The 17,500-nt window shown below is 35.3% G+C and overlaps 3 protein-coding genes across 9 annotated transcripts in view; 1 reads left to right on the top strand and 2 right to left on the bottom strand.

The window, feature by feature from the left end:
* LOC113814461 (uncharacterized) overlaps positions 1-5,460 on the bottom strand; it is a 12,169-nt gene extending 6,709 nt beyond the window's left edge. Inside the window, exons 1-5 of one of the 3 annotated variants that reach the window (XM_027366492.2) lie at positions 5,387-5,460; positions 2,470-2,610; positions 2,018-2,233; positions 1,273-1,458; positions 51-935 (exon numbers count right to left, since the gene is read on the bottom strand). In XM_027366492.2, coding sequence (XP_027222293.2) covers positions 51-935; positions 1,273-1,458; positions 2,018-2,233; positions 2,470-2,605 — 1,423 coding nt within the window. In that variant the 5' untranslated portion in view covers positions 2,606-2,610; positions 5,387-5,460. Of the gene's footprint in view, positions 1-50; positions 936-1,272; positions 1,459-2,017; positions 2,234-2,469; positions 2,611-5,300 lie in introns of all 3 variants that reach the window. The other 2 variants (XM_027366491.2, XM_070129905.1) reach the window with 2 other exon arrangements.
* A 1,640-nt stretch (positions 5,461-7,100) lies between these two features.
* Positions 7,101-17,500, bottom strand: part of LOC113814456 (beta-1,3-galactosyltransferase brn) — a 61,102-nt gene continuing 50,702 nt past the window's right edge. For 2 of the 4 annotated variants that reach the window (XM_027366487.2, XM_070130072.1), the window contains 2 exons: positions 13,948-14,045; positions 7,101-11,216 (listed from right to left, as the gene is read on the bottom strand). In XM_027366487.2, coding sequence (XP_027222288.1) covers positions 10,142-11,216; positions 13,948-14,045 — 1,173 coding nt within the window. In that variant the 3' untranslated portion in view covers positions 7,101-10,141. Of the gene's footprint in view, positions 11,217-13,947; positions 14,046-14,955; positions 15,016-15,216; positions 15,357-17,500 lie in introns of those variants that run through there. The other 2 variants (XM_027366488.2, XM_070130073.1) reach the window with 2 other exon arrangements.
* The window catches only part of LOC113814458 (reactive oxygen species modulator 1), a 4,188-nt gene continuing 2,266 nt past the window's right edge, over positions 15,579-17,500 (top strand). Inside the window, exon 1 of one of the 2 annotated variants that reach the window (XM_027366490.2) lies at positions 15,579-15,695. The gene's annotated coding sequence lies outside the window, so the exon portion shown is untranslated. Of the gene's footprint in view, positions 15,696-15,980; positions 16,000-17,500 lie in introns of those variants that run through there. The other variant, XM_070130074.1, reaches the window with a different exon arrangement.

Here is a 17,500-nt window from a genome sequence, read left to right as displayed (position 1 = left end):
CCAAGCATTCTTAACACTACTTCCAACATTACAATTCCTCTAAAACTTACCCATTGTTTCCATGTCCCTGAATTTATTTTCCATGATCTTCAGGAGCATTTCATAGGCATGGCTCTTGTAATAAACATTTTCATTATAGTCTTTCTCTTGTTCATTGTGAGTTTTAGTATTAACTTCATCTATGTTTTGTATAGTGATTTTTGTTTCCCTTCCAATTCTTATCCAGTGCTTTTGCAAACTAGGATCTACTATTTTCCACTGCTTGATTCCCTCTTCTGATTCTCCAGATGTAATGATTTTCTCCCTCATTCTGGCTGCAAGCAGAGATTTGTGCAAGGTTGTGTTTGATTTTTTATTGGGTGTTGAAGTGACAATGCCAGCATCAAGATCTTTGGACTCTTCACCAGAACTGCCTTCATGATACTCATCAATGGTGACAAAAGCAGCACCTGTGTCATCACTTGAAAGACGAAGTTTTGACAAATCAGAAGCTAGAGCAGAGCTATCAGAGCATTTGTATTCATCCAGAGTTAATAGTTGTGAAGGAACAGTTGAACTCTTGTCAAACACAGAATCATTACTTGAACAACTGTTTAGGCTAATGTCTTGCAAGCGATCTGCTAGTACTTCTGATATGCTATTTGGATCACTTATCTCATTATCTGGAAGCACGTAATTTGAAACCTGGTACACTTGGTCTGATCTTTTCAATGTGTGAAGATGCACTTTACTCCCAATTTTCAAGGTGAACTCTGACCCCAAGGGACAAGTACTATATAATTGATGCTTAATTTGTTCCTCAATCAAATGCTGTTCTTTCTTACTCTGTGTCTTACATGAACTTAGAATCACTTCTTTAGCAACTTCAACACTGGCAATTCTTTTCACTAATACCAAAGAAGTTGATTTCAGAGAAGGAAAATAGACTTCACAACCTGAAAGTAAAAATTCTAATCAATATCAATTCTATACAAATATTTTTATGATCACAATAAATCTCAATAAAATATATGTAATGATATATTATGCAATCATGTAACATAAAATACTTCAAGCCATTAATCACTGGGTGTTTCTGCAAATCCAATCAGCCAAGACTTATTCTAATTTCAACACTGAGAGCTTTACTGCATCATTCCATTAACCATAAACACACACAAACAATTAAATCTTCTAATGAAAGTACTGTCTGTAAATATAGTATGGTTCATTACAAGAATTAGGGTATGAGAATCAAAGATCACAAGCCATCAGCTAAGATGCTTAACTTACCAAGTCTATGCAAAACTATGCATCCTATCTGTACATTTTCATCTGGCACAGCAAGAAAAGCACAAGAGTGGCCATCATACTCCAGTTCCACAGGACTATAAGCACTTATATTGCAGCGAATTAAATCTCTTTCATTCAACAAAACTATTTGGTAATGAAAGCTTGGGAAGATCTTCTTCAGCCATTCTGAAATACAGAAAAAAATGTTGGAGATATCTATGACATCATAAATATTATTAGTATCAATAGTTTAATACTACACTATATGCTCAATTCACACCATTTTCATTTACATATTTCTTGTTTTTTCACACTTCAAATTTAGTCTCTGATATAAATCAATATATATGTGTATCAATGTCACTGGCAAGACTTTTACTCCTATCAACATAATCTCCACCTATACAATAACCAGAAGCTCTTGCAAAAATGGCAAGTGTTACTTTGTATGCACATTATGCATTAATTTAGGCACATTTTTTATTTGACTAAATTGATCCTTCTAGATCATACCAGTCTGACCAGTTCTTGTTGTAGACAGGACAATCAGTCGGGTAGACAGAAACAGTAAGTATTAAGAGAGGACTGAGGTTTGGCAGGAATAAGTCTGCCAGTGAGGTCAGTCAGGGTAGATAATGCACAAACTTGAAATTCAGATGTAACTGTAATTGCCAATATCATTGGCTTTTGACATCATATCAGTAAATTACAGTATCAGTAAACTAGATATTTCTTTATTTCTGACCTGGTTCCTCAAACTTGCTCTTGATAGTCTCAGTCACTAATTTCTTTTCTGTGTGATTGTGGCCTCTCTTATCTTTCTTCTTGGTTCCTCTGGCAGAGTCATCTTGTTTTTTTAAATCCTGCTTCTTTCTTTTACTGGCTTCATCTTCCTTTGAATTGCTTCCATCCAATGCCTCAGGGTCTGATATGAGCAAAGGTTCTGCATGCATTGACGACCCTTTCAAATATAGATGAAAAATGAGTCAAATATGCACAAATTTCATTTCAGTTTACTGCTATAACAACATAAAAAAATGTTCAATTAAATGTATGCACTGTCTCATCTGTAAAAAACAATTAACCCAGTAATCAAAGACTTCAACGTACACAAAGTGATACAAAGTTTTCAGCATGAACAGCTACTACGTCTCTCAATAACACAATCTACTTATAATGATCATAAAGTCACCTCACCTCTGATGTATGGATGAGAAAAGTGAGACATTCTCAAGTGATGGCATTCTACCGTATGAATCTCTTCTGCATAACCAGGAACCCAAGCATCACATTTCATACAAGGGAGATAAGCATTATTGGGTAACTTACTCATCTTTTCTGGAAGGAGAAGGAGAAATTAAAGCTATGTCCAGTGGGTTGCAAACTACTTGAAACCAAATACAATAATTTTAGACATCTTTGCAACATATATTCAATATCTATTTATCATTTGCTAAAACTACCCTCATCAACTGAGCCTAATTTGGCAGCATAAAAAAAAACATCTGACATACAACTTGCAAACTTAATTCAACTTAAACTAATCCTAACTTAAACATCAAACTAATCCTCATGTTGAATATATGAAATCAATTCATTAATCTATCTACTTCTTCATAACTTATGCAACCTATCTGAGTCAAATAAGCTAACTTTCTTTAAAGTAATATACAATCTTCACTCAATATGTTCTTATCTTAAAATGCCTAATGGAGAAATTCAAACAAAAATATTCTTTCTACACTTTCTTAATATTATATATATATATATATATATATATATATATATATATATATATATACATATATATACATATATATATAAATATATATATATATATAAATATATATATATATATAAATATACATATATATATAAACATACATATATACAAAAATATACATATATATATAAATATACATACATATATATATATATATATATATATATATATATATATATATATATATATATATATATATATTACATACATATATATATCTATATATAAATATATATATATACATTTATACATTTATAAATATATATATATATATATATATATATATATATATATATTATATATATATATATATATATACACACACATATATATGTACATATACAAATACATATGTACATACGTAGATATATATAAACATATATAAATATAAAAATATAAACATATATAACATATATATACATATATATATAAATATACATATATATATATATATATATATATATATATATATATATATATATATATATATAAAAATATACATATATATATATATATATATATATATATATATATATATATATATATATATATATATATATATATAAATATATATATATATATATATATACTTACATATATATATACATATATATACTCATATATGTGTATACATATACATATATATACATACATTCAATTTCTCATTTACATTTGCCCTTGCACTTGCACTTGCACTTGCACTTGCACTTGCACTTGCATTTGACTTGCCCTTGCCCTTGCCCTTGCCCTTGCCCTTGCCCTTGCCCTTGCCCTTGCCCTTGCCCTTGCCCTTGCCCTTGCCCTTGCCCTTGCCCTTGCCCTTGCCCTTGCCCTTGCCCTTGCCCTTGCCCTTGCACTTGCACTTGCACTTGCACTTGCACTTGCACTTGCACTTGCACTTGCACTTGCACTTGCACTTGCACTTGCACTTGCACTTGCACTTGCACTTGCACTTGCACTTGCACTTGCACTTGCACTTGCATTTAAATTTGCATTTACATTTGTATTTGCATTTGCATTGACACTGACACTGACTTTAACATAAAACAGACGCAGATACACATGAATTGTCTTTATACACAGATGCCTCCACTAATGTCTAGCCTAGTCACCAAGGAGTCAATAACTAGTACTACCTGTATCAACTGTTTAACCTTTCCTTGATTTTTGGAAATATTAACTAATATCTCAATTTGTTGCTAGTAATTTTAGTAACATTATAATCATTATAATATCTACAATGATAATAACAGCATCAATATTGATTAGAATGAAAATAATAACATTTTCCCCAAAACAAGGTCTATCAATTTACTCCTTGGTGGCTGAGCACTTGTAAAGCCATCTATCTGTAGATTCATTTCACAAAATAAAACTAGAGAGAATACTAAATTTTCCCAGAGGCATTGGGTTAATGATAACTTATAACACTGTGACATTATTGTAATTATTTTCTCACAACACCATGAATTCCTCAAAAGTGGTGTGAGTTGTATTCATATGTTATCTCAAAGATATAGCAAAATATTGGATATCAATCATATAAGTGAATGGTTAATTGTTAAAGGTTAAAAATCAATATAAATGCCCTAGACTTCAGTGGTCATGTAGCATTGCATGAAGGCATATTATTGCAAATGGTAAAGAGAGCAGTGAGTTAATGATTAGGTCCAACAATCAACAATTGTACAGCAGCAGGATGGCATTGGAAAGGGTAAAGAATGGTATAGGTAGAAAGGATGATTAGGTGGGTTAAGGTAGGAATTACCAGAGGAAATTAAATCAAGTGAAGGATTTGTATGTCTGTGGAAGAAGAAATTGCCAGAGGAGAATGTGTGAGATTCTATAAGAATGTCTTACAGGTTGGCAGGTTGGGGAAGGGAGGATAGATGAGGGAAAGCAGAGGTATGGCTGCAGTAAAGCAAGGAGAGGATAACAGGGTGTGGGAGAGAAAGAGGAATATTATATAGGGAACATAAGGGAATTATTTTTGTAACACATTCCTCTCTTTACAAAAGAAAAAGAAAATAAGCACAGATGATTCCACAGTCAGCCATTAAAGGCTCATTTTTTAAATGGTTGTGGGGTACATTCACTTTTGCAATTATACAACAAATATCCAGTATGTAAAGTATAAACAGAGGTACACCCATGATGTTTTGCTCCGTCATATCTATTACTGGGTGATTCATGGTACACCATGCACATCCTTTCTCTTTGTATCCAACAGTATTCTTCATATTACCTATCAAATATATAGTGTGGGTAACTGAGTCTTTTTAATGCATGTGGATATCTGTCCAACGGTCAAAAAGCGATAATAATAATCACATTTTAATGATAAACGACCGGCGCTACTAGCCCAATGCTGCACTGTAAACAATAACAAACGCACGTGGTCGACCTCATGACGTCACGGAAAGGATCAACTTTGATGTGTGCTATAACCTTCGCAGCGGTAGTCATTAGTAAAGTATCAAATGACATACATACTGTAAATGACTCTTTTAAAAAGCGCATTTTTTTTAATGGCCAAAAATAGTGTGCTTGATGGGTTTTGGTATACCACAAACAAGGGTTTTTTAAAACAAATCCAAAGAAAGCCGCGCGCGCGCGCGCACACACACACACACACACACACACACACACACACACACACACACACACACACACACACACACACACACACACACACACACACACACACACACACACACACACACACACACACACACACACACACACACACACACACACAAAACGTTAACTGCTGTAACGTTGCTCTAGTATAGTAGTTTAGTAATATATATATGTGTGTGTGTGTGTGTGTGTGTGTGTGTGTGTGTGTGTGTGTGTGTGTGTGTGTGTGTGTGTGTGTGTGTGTGTGTGTGTGTGTGTGTGTGTGTGTGTTCTTCTCTAGTTGTTCTAATATCGGAGATGATCTACGATCTGGGAGTCCGGTCTGCTTTATCGAAATTATCGTATAACGTTTTGATTCGATGTACAATATCGGCATACACAAAATTATTGGGATGGTAGTTTAGTGTTTTAATAGTTGTTTAGAAAACTGAACTTTTTGACATCTTTTTCGTCTCTTTTGACTTTCATTAATTCCTCTCCTTCTAGTGTTCAATATTCTCTTTACCTCGAACATTCTGTGACCATGTCATGAGTATTTGTGTGTGTGTGTGTGTGTGTGTGTGTGTGTGTGTGTGTGTGTGTGTGTGTGTGTGTGTGTGTGTGTGTGTGTGTATGTGTGAGTGTGTGTGTGTGTGTGTGTGTGTGTGTGTGTGTGTGTGTGTGTGTGTGTGTGTGTGTGTGTGTGTGTGTGTGTGTGTGTGTGTTTTAACCTTAGTTTGTTGTTACCAAATTGTAGACCAGCCAATTTGAACTCCTTTCCTGACTTTCTATAACCTATTTGAAGTTCTATGTTAGTACTTAGTAGACCTGAGTTAAACTAAACTCTCTTGATTTGCCTCTTTTGTTTCAAATTTTGTGGTTGTTTGTTGTCATATATTATATAACTAAATGTTCATGATTCAAATTACCTAAATACTTATAGATCAAGCATTTGTTGTTGTTGTTGTTGTTTTGTCTTAAAAACCTTCAGTTCAATAATCCATCATATTGTTTGTTTCAAGATTTCAGTTTCAAACTCAATAAAAATAAAGGGATAAATATGTAATTTAAAATTCCAGTATAAAAATTAAGAAAGATCACTGTTATCTCTATCACAGATGCAATATGGTTGTTTAGGTTCACTGTGCTGTAAATCATTTTTTCCTTTCCATTTGGATTATTTGTTTTTCAATGACATAACAAACGAAAGATTGTATAGACCCAAGTGAATAGCGAAAAAAAGAACATAGGGTAAAGAACCCTGAGTCAAAATAAACTTACTCAAAAATAATATTGACTAATATAATATTTATTTTAAGTTATTCATTATTTATCTAAGACATAGTTAAGCTTGTGACATATATGATGACATATCAGATTTTAAAAAATTAAAGTAACACTATTTATAAGAAAATAAAAAGATATACACCAACATAAATTTTATTAACACAAGAAATTCACTTACAAACATATAGTAATATGGATAATGATATCACATATACTGCATGATCCAGATATCAGTGCAGAAGTAAAAGAAAACACTGAATGAATTTCACATTAAAAAGAAAAAAACAATACTCCATCAATTTCACATCAGTTACCAATAATCAGATAACTTGCTTATCTTTAAGTGCCCAAAAAACAGCAAAGAAGAATCATGATGCCATTGATATATACAAGCAACATCCATATATCAGGAAAGTATCACCAGAAAAAATACTGATAGTTTCTCTCTTCAATTTCATTATTTATGAGCTAGTGAAAGGAAGAGTGGAAGGGTCAGGGAGCATGATAATGAAAGGACAAAAAAAGAGATAAAAGTAAGAGGAGACACTTAAAAAGAGAGATTAGCCTTTCATTTAGTGAACACTGTAGAAAATCACAAAATCACAACCAGCAATTCATACACCAATATTCAAGAAATATCATACTATCAAAAAGAAATTATCTTATATTTACACCATATAAAGCAAAGTCAGACCACCAACTTCTAACTTCTCTTATGTTTCTAGAAAAGGTTCAGAGAAGACAAAATGACGTAATACCAACTTGAATACATGCAGTATTGGGACCCTGTTAAAATTCCGTCTAATATACAAACTAAACTGAATTATGGAAGCAATTGTTCAATTAATCTTGTCAGTATCACAGATATGCTGTCAAAAGCTATTCCACTTTCTAGCTGTTCTGTTCTTAATGTATATTATAAGGTTTGGGCAAATTCATTCACTTCATGATGGGCAAAATAAATAAATAAATAAGTAAAAAGTCAAGTTAGAAGCAACAACCTGATAGTTTCTACATTCATTAAGCATTCCCTATTTCTTCTTTGAAAATACCTATACTAAATATAGAAGTTTGTTCCTTTACTGATCTTCTATCCATATTTATAGCAATAATATGGTTTACGAATATGAAAACCAATTCCCAAAGTGACAATTTCTTTGCAACTGTTGCTATAAGTTTGCAGCTCATCAAACCATATTACTAAAAGTAGGCATGCTCACAAACCACTGATATTCAGAATAATATATTGCTACCAACAGGAAGAAATTCATAACATGCTCATATAAATCCATGGACAGACTCAAACCTTCATACTGGCATTTACAAATCTTGCTGCACAGGCATACAAAACAGGTGAACCATGAATGGCATTCTGATTCATCTGTTGATACTACATCATATGGGTAATGCTGACCTTTCCTCTTCTGAGAAATTTCACATGATGGTCATGCAACCCAATCATGGATTATATGAACACTGTCATGAGAATTCTTCTTCTTATTCATGGTCACTGTTCTTAACATACAGCAACTGCTACCAAGACCTAAAAGATATATTCTACCCATCACTCAATATGCTCACTATAGATTTGCAGCAAAGATTTGCAGACTGCTTTTCCTTTTCCTGTTGCTGCAACTTGTGAAGTAATAATCATATTAATCAGAAGTAAGAGCAAATAAATATTCAAAGTATTCAACCTCTTAAAGAAAGCTGGTTAACGTAGGGAGCATATATCTAGGGCTTTATCCCAAAAGAGAGTTTCAACTCCAGCCCAACTGCCTTGCCTACCTTAAAGATTATCTAGATGGGCTATAGTAGCAAAGCCATTACCTCATATCCCATGTCATAGTACATCAAGAAAACTAGAAATCTGTTCATGTAAAATTCTGGCACCTTAAGGAAGTGCTACATCACACTAAGACAACAGTTACATTACCAGTTTAGTAGGTCAATGAAAGACGAAAATTACAATAAAATAAAAGTGATATAGCAAAGGGAAGACACATTTTCATTTTCTATAAAAAAAAAAAAAAACATGTATGAGTAAATGGAAAAAGGAAATTACAGATTTAATGATTCATCATTAATCCAACCAAGTATAAACTAGTAGCAGTGCTAAACATTGACTTTGATAGAAAGGGAAATCTTTTGACATTTGTTCAAATTGTCTAACTAGGTAAAAAGCATTCACAATGTGCAATACAAAAAAAATAAATTGTACCCAACCACTAAATACATTATATTCTTGTCATACATTTTAATCTTTAAAAAAGTAAAAAGGTATTACTGGACTGTAGTAGCAAAACCACATTTTGTTATGTCTACACTATTAATTAAGTAGAAGTTGAAAGCACCACAAATAGTATACCATCTACATCAGTGGTTCTTACACTTGTTACCTCCATGTCCCTTCTATATAGTTTCTAGTTTAATTCTATACATCCCTCTAGCACATACCTTCAACCTAATGATTAGAAAGGACTCCTGAATTAAAATTTAAAACCTGAAAAAGATATTTATAGTATTTTTCACTTAAGAATTTTTCTGCATAACGAACTCCTATCCACTGCAACATAAATTGAGAGAATTCCAAAACTAGGTGAATATATTCCTATTTTTCACCTCTAGGTCCATGCCCCCCCCTACCCCACTCCCCCCACTGGAATGCACACACGCCCAAGAGTAAGAACCACTGATTCCAACATGAATAAGAAAGTAAAAATACAGTCATGAATAAATATATTTGCATTGCCAATCTAATTAATGCGATTGCACCCTGGATTGCAAAAATGGAGAAATCAAAATTATTGATCATAAAGTCTAATACATACAATCAAATGTAATTTACACAGAAAACAACACATAAAATATGGATGTCATATCCAATACTTCATAATTGCACTATATACATCATGGACTTTGTACTACCTATTCAGCAAGTAAAGAAATATCAGAACAGGTAATGTGAAAATAATTTGAGGATCAGTAAAGACCTGGGAAACATCTCTGCACCTTTTAAATGGTTAACGTTTCTATTAAACATAGTGCTATTGAAAAAAAAAGCTGAAAAGGGAATGAACAAAAGCACTTGATAATTAAAATGCATGAACTATACAAAACTGTAATGTAACTGAGGTATGCAAAGACATAACTTGTGCAAATGGAGATTGTAGATGCTATTTATGTATTACCAGCTGATCTCTGTTCACTCCATACATCTATCAGCTCTCCAGGATCATCAAATCCATGTGAGGCAATGACCCACTTGTAGTTTTCTTTGTTATATGTCTTCCTATCAAAGTAAAACTCATTATGATGGAAGGGTGTGAGTCCAGCCTTCTTGGCAGCCATTCCCAGGAATATGTCATCAAAACGGAAGTAGTTTGTGTATATGCAACCAATGTAAAGATACTCCAAACTTTTCCTGGACAGCACATATGCACCTGCTGTAATATATGGTGGCCAGTGTGAATAAGGATATTCATCTAATGAGACATACCACTTGTTAAAAATCCACCTTATGGGAAGAGAATTGTTGAAAACATAACCAGCATACAAGAAATCTTTATATTCATTTACTGCTGATACTACATATTTTTCCAAATACTGTGGGTAATTTGCTGGATCCCGGAGAAACCGAAGCATGTTTCTGGTTGACACATAGTAGTCATCATCAACAAAAAGAAAATATTTAACATACTGGCAATGCTGGTATGTCCAATGTATCCCCATCATTGCCTTTAGAGTGTTGTTATAATAAGAGTCAATAAAATCAGCTTGTATGATGTCTTTGTATTCCTCTGCTTCTTTGTCAACTCTCTCCTGCAGATGGGGCTCACTTGGTCTTGTTCCCAAAAGAAATACAGTTCTAATTTCCACATCAGAGAACCTGCCTTCAAATCCCCATGAGTTTCGAATTCCTTTCCTCTTCTCAAAGTTTTGGACAGCTGACTTTACAATGTACATCAATCTAATGGAATCCTGAGTTTCACACTTTTCTGTATTGGAATGGATATATGTGTGAGTGAACTCATTGACCGGTTTCTGTGCCACTTCTTCTCCCGCTCTCATCTTCTCCATGATGGGATCGAGGGAGAGTAGTGGGCCCCAGTGGGTGTAGTGCTTGGAATATGACCATGCTAGAAAGTACTGGTACAGGCCAGAAAAATACAAAAAGGCCAAGAGGCACAGCAACCACCCCCATACACATGAGCATCTTCGTCTTGACAAAGCCATCCTCATTTTGCCTCTTCGCCTGAAAGAAATAGATAATATTGTTGTTATTCTTCTTTTATCAATAAGGAAACAAATAAATATTTTCTTACAAATATAAATATAAAACAAAAAGTTGGATCATAAAATGAAAGAATTACTTTTTTCTTCCAAACTATAAAATAAATTATACAGAAATGAAAGGGACAATGGTTAATTGTTGAAACAGATAAATGTCCTAGACATCTAAGGTCATATAGCATTATGGTTAACTATTATAGCGAAAAGGGTGAATGCTTTAACGATTGGTATAAAGTGTGTTAAATGGCAAAAGTTATTGTGTTATAGGATAGCATGATAGGTAAAAGGGTAAACTTGGGGATGCAAATGATGTAAATCAGACATTAACAAAGGAAAGGGTTACGGGTATTGGGTAACTGGATGGAATGGGGTGCATCTGTTGTTGGGGAAGCTATAGTAACATTGTTTAAAGGAAAAACTGGTAAGAGCTGTTATGCACTAATCAATGGGAAATACAGATAGAGATGGCTGTTGGAGAAGTATCAGGAGAAGAGTCTTGGGGATGAGATAAGGGGACTGGGGAAGAAGGTGAAGTATCAGGAAGTGCATCAGGAGGGGAAGAATCTGGAGGAGGACACTGTTGCAACAGAGGGGATTCATGTGAGTATCCATAAGGGTGAGGTAAGAATAATGGAGAACGAAAAGGAAATGGTGTACGCGGAGAAGGAGAGATGGAGTAGAAAGTTTAGGTTGTATGGTGCGACGTATAAAGTGAGGGGGTAAGTATCGGAGTAGTGACAGAGATTGGAGTATCTGGATTTTGAATGGAAAAGGGATTTGACTGGGGGATACCGAAAGTAGAGGTAGAATGGTTCAGGGTAGAGGGAAGAGATACTGTGGGAGATGCAGAACCATCTTATGGAAATGGGGGGGGGAGGGGGTACATCATCGTTGTGCTTCCTGTCTAGCCTCATGTAGAATGAAGCCTAGTTTGAATCTGAGAACTGCTACCTCACATCTGAACTTATAGGCAGGGCAGATCCTATAAAATACATTATGGGAGCCATCACCACCACATGCGTGCTTGAGCAGGGCAATTTGAATGATCATGATCAGGTTTGACATATAGAGGGCAGTGGGCTGTGGGGTGACAGTGTTTGGCTGGGTGGCCAAAACACCAACATTTCCGACATGAGGAAGGGGTCGATATGGTTGGACATGGTAGGACAATCCACCAATATGAACTTCTTTGGGGAGGTAATGTCTATGGAAGCCAATCTTGGCAATATTAACATGGAACTTACACTGGCCTCTGGGAGGATTAGTGTAGCACTGTACTGCTACTGCATCATAATCAGCAAGGCAGGTAAGTAGGTCATTTTCACAATCTGACCAGTTTTTGCTATGTATGGGACAATCAGTCAGGGGGATAGAATCAGTTCCAGTACAAGTATTAAGAGAGCCGTGAGGTTCAGCAGGAATGGTTTTGCCAGTAAGGTCACTTAGGGTAAATAGTGCAAGAGCTTGTGATTCTAATGTAATTATGGCTAGGCATGAACAATCAGAGTAGGGGCCTGTGGGGGATTCACAAAGAATGGATCCCATTTGGCTGGGCCAAAGAAAGTACTCAAAAGCTTTGCATAGGTAGAGGTAGTAGAAGGATGAGGGCGGGAGGAAAATGGGGTTGTGTAGAGTAGACTTCTGTGAAGGGATAGATAATAAGGATGAAGAGTAGTGATAAGGGAAGAGGGGGAGCCATTGAAGAAGACTGTCCAGGAGATGGAGAAGAGAAGAGAAGTTGTCAGTAAACGTCTAGGAAGAGGTATTAGCATCAGTGGTCAGAGCCACAGCCAAAGGAGGGGCAGGGGTAGGAAAACCAATGAATTCAAATTTAGATAAGTTAGTTGATGAAAAGGCAAACCTTAATGAACCTAATTGGGGTAAAAAAATCTTCATTACTGGCCATGGTGAGCCTGAATAAAATGAGGAAAAGGAACGGTCTACCCCTCAGGGTCCCATTAAACGGTAAGGGCTTGGTAACTAACCAAGGAAATACTGTGCCCATGGCTCCCGATGGCCGTTCATGACTGTCATAAAACTAGCCTTTCATCCTCTCAACACAGCCCTCACACCTTAGGAATGGTGCAGAAGAAGAGGATGAAAAAGATACGGAAGATGAAAGGAGGAGAAGAAAAGACAAGCAAAATTAGTTGAGGCGAGGGATGAAGTTCAAGGTAGGGGTAATCCCTACATTGGGCTCGTCTCCGTCTCCTAAGCGCTCCCCATGACAACAACGAATAAGGTATCGGAAGGGACAAAAAATATAAATAAACATTAATAAAGAATCTTACAAAATTAATGGAGACACAAGAGAAAGATTATAAATCTAACTCACATAAATAAAGCAATGATTTCAAATGCCTTTTTTTTTTTCTTTTTTTTTTTTTACCCTTACACCCTTTACACATTCTTTCACACTAAGTCAATAAATTTGAATTTTAATTACAACATAAAAATTTTACTATAAAATTTTGTAGTAGACATGTATAAGATGTATTTCAACCTGATAATAACAAATCTAAAAGAGCCTCATACTGGTGAGCTACTGCAAAGAAAAAAAATAAAATAAAATAAAATAAAATATATATATATATATATATATATATATATATATTTATATATATATATATATATATATATATATATATATATATATATATAATCAATAATCAAGGCAATGATGCAAAACATACCAAATACTGTAAATGCACTGCCAGAGATTAGTGTGTCCTTGCTGGGAGTCCTGCCGATGTTGGTATGACTGTGTCTGAACCATCTTCATTGAGCCATCCTGCAAAGAAAAATAAATGGGTTATGATAACTGTTTACATCATACACAAAACAGATATAAAAAAAATAGTAAAGATATTAAATGTAAAATAAATAATAATGGAAAGGAATAAAGGGATTAATAAGATTTATTCATTATGTATAGTTTTTACATCTTCTTTTAAATATTTTTCTATTCCTTTTTACTAGTTTTACAAGCCCTTGTTGTATGGAAGGAGTTATTTTCATTTGAAATCTAGTTATTCTCTACATCAAAATAAACTATTCGTCTTACAAAAACATCACAAACATTCATTGATGTATGCACAAAATCTGTCGTTATGTTGTCTAATGCTGGGGACACAGCCCCCTTCAACTCCCCCATAGTACTGCCGCCCCCAACCCCAGCCCAGAAAAGCAAAGAATCCTCCATATATTCACAGCAGGCCTATGCACACAACTTCCATGTGGAAGCGGCATTGCCAAGTCTATTCGAGGCTCTCTAGTGCCGGGGGTTGGGGGGCAGCAGCCGCCCATGGGGGAGTCAAAGGGAGTACAGCCCCCTGCATTAGACAATATTGGTGACTGATTCTGTGCATATCACTTGCATTTTACCCTGCAATTTCCCTGGAACCTTTCATGCCTTCCCCTACTATAGCAGCCAAGAATGTGGGGGTTGGGGGCGGCTTACGTACAATAAATCCTATATAATTGCATTGTTGACAGTGAGAGGAATCAAACAATACTGAAATCCTCCCAATCTGTTATTCAGATGTGTTAGAAAAAAAATCCTCTAATATTTTGTTATTTGTCTTAAATTTACCTCTAAAGGATTATATAAATTTGGTTATTTTGTTGAAATACATATCATATAAATTCAGTTAATTTTCGAGAGATTAATGAGAGAAATTACAAAGCTAAAATCATATTACTTTATAATCTACTTAACGAAGTCCAAGTTATACAAATGATGTCTCAAGCTTTAAAAAATACTGTCACTCTGTAAGCATCCGAGCATATCTTCTTCCTTGTGTAAAAGGATTTCATAGACAATCCAAGTCCATTTAATAATCTAATAAATGTTTATGACAACAGACGCCAACATTACCAAGCCGAAAACACTTTGGGATAAAGGCCTCAGCTCACTTGTTTTTAAGCTCCTAAGGGCAGAGATATGGTGCCTTGACCCTTACCTATCCATTTTCCGGAGGTTTCGTGGTCTGTCAGTGCCATAATCGCCAAAAAAGACGAAAATTGTGTAGGCCTAAGCGGGTCCTAGCAGACGGGTGCGAGAAGTCATGATTGTCCGATTCCGTGGAAAGGTGGGATGCGGGATATGCGTGTGGGTTTTATTATTTGTGGTGGGGGATTTTGGTAGATTTGGTTGACTTCCTAAATTTCAGTACTTTTTTATTTGCAACGCTTATTTTTCGGATATATAGTTTGATGTTAGTTGAATGATGTTCAGGGATGCCTTTATTTAATTATCGATGTGGAATGCGGCACTATCATGGTATAATTATTATTTTAATACTCCCTCATAATTTTACCAACAAAATTAACGATAATAAGAAACTTTAAATGTTACTGATACCATAATAAACATTTATCCTCGAATACGAAGTCACAGACGTGATCCAGGGTTGAAACGCTTGACCATCGACGCACCGTGGTAAACATTTTTCTCAATTATTCTTCTATTTCTGCTTCATATTTCGCATGTCTAAAAATACTTTCCATAGACGATTGGTCTAGAAAGCGGAACTAATAGTCCTATGCGTTTTTTGAGCTCATTGTACCGTCAGTTTCCCTTAAATAAGGATATTGTTTCCAAAATCGTGGTTGTATATCATGTGCTTTGCCGTCCATTTGGGATTAATGATCATATATTTGCAAGGTTTTCATGATTGATTTTGTGAGCAGTGTCGTTTTTCAGTGGCGGACTGCAAATATTGCCATAGAAGAAAAGTGCCTTGGTTTGTATCGGTCTATCGAATTATATATGTTTCATTACCCAACTCTTCCACTACCTCATACTGCATATTGTCGAAAAATGAAACATCATTTTACTACAATGCAAATATATAGCTTTTATTCCACGGTAGCTCCCTCAATCCCCACATTCTTGGCTCCGATAGCAGGGAAGAGCATGAAAGGTACCAGGGAAATTGCAGGGTAAAATGTAAATGATATACTCAAAATTAGTAACTATTCTGCCTAAAACATGGGCTGTTCTCCCTGCATTCCCCAATGGGGGGCTGCCGCCCCAACCCCTGCCCAGGAAAACAAGTCCTCCACATATTCACATTAAGAGAGAGCATTGAACAGAATTGGCAGTGCCACTCCTGCATGGTGGTCATATGCTTGCATCTGGCATGAATATGTGGAGGATTCTTTGTTTTCTTGGGCTGGGGCTGGAGGGTGGCAGCCCTCTGCATCAGACAATATTGTAACTGATTCAGTGTATGTCATTGAAATTTTACCCAGCAATTTCCCTGGTACCTTTCATGCCCTTCCTTGCTATCATGGCCAAGAATGTGGGGGTAGGGGGGTTTCCGCACAATCATTTCTCTATATTAGGACAGTGAGAAGAATTCAATGATACCAAAATCATCACGATCTATTATGCGGACGTATTAGAAAAAATTAACTTAGGTTCATCCTTATTGTATTTACCGGATAGAAAAATGGAACTTAAGAAAAATATGTTTTACGACATTAGGTTGTGTTTATCAAAAATGTATTATTATGAAAAGGATGTAGAAATTGTGTAGATGAATATCTTTAACAACTGGGTAATCCTTGAGCTAAGGACCACATCCTCATGAGAATGGTGATTGCTGTGGCCCTCTGGCAAATACCAATACCACAGTTACATAAGTATTGGCAAGATAGAGCTCATAGTGGTTCTATATTTTAAAGATAGATCCCCACATTTAAGTATAAGTCTTGTCTTACCAATATGTGTGTTGGCTTGGCATCCTTTTAAATTGCTCTCGGATTATTTCTGATGAGCAAGTTTGAGCATAGCTTGTAATTTTTGTTCAGTTAGAGATTTATACCTCATAGTGTTATATTGTGTTTTAGGTAATTCTTTACAGTATGGATGCACTCGCCAGAGATAAAGTCCCCAACTCCATTTCAAAAAATTTATTCAGAAATCTAATTTATAGGGAGGTTTGATTAGGGCTTTGCCTCCCAATACCCCCTGGGAAACAATGTGTTCACCTCAGTGTGCATGGCAAGATACAGCTGAAACTCGGGAGCACTGAGTGGACTTAGGCTGAGAGCTGAGCTTTCTGCGATCTTTTTCCTTTCCCAGATATTCCAATCCTCCTCACTTTACCATCTTCACTCCATCTTCTACCACATCCTCTCCTATACCCTCCTCTTCCTCTGCTCTTTGGACATACATCCCCCCTTTCTTCTCCTCACAAGAGAACCTTTGTGTCTCAAACCTCTTCACCCAACGCCCTT

This window comes from Penaeus vannamei, chromosome 14 (assembly GCF_042767895.1).
Source record: "Penaeus vannamei isolate JL-2024 chromosome 14, ASM4276789v1, whole genome shotgun sequence".
NCBI lineage: Eukaryota > Metazoa > Arthropoda > Malacostraca > Decapoda > Penaeidae > Penaeus > Penaeus vannamei.
The sequence above is the reverse complement of the archived record's forward strand: the minus strand, read 5'-3'. Positions and strand labels throughout refer to the sequence as shown.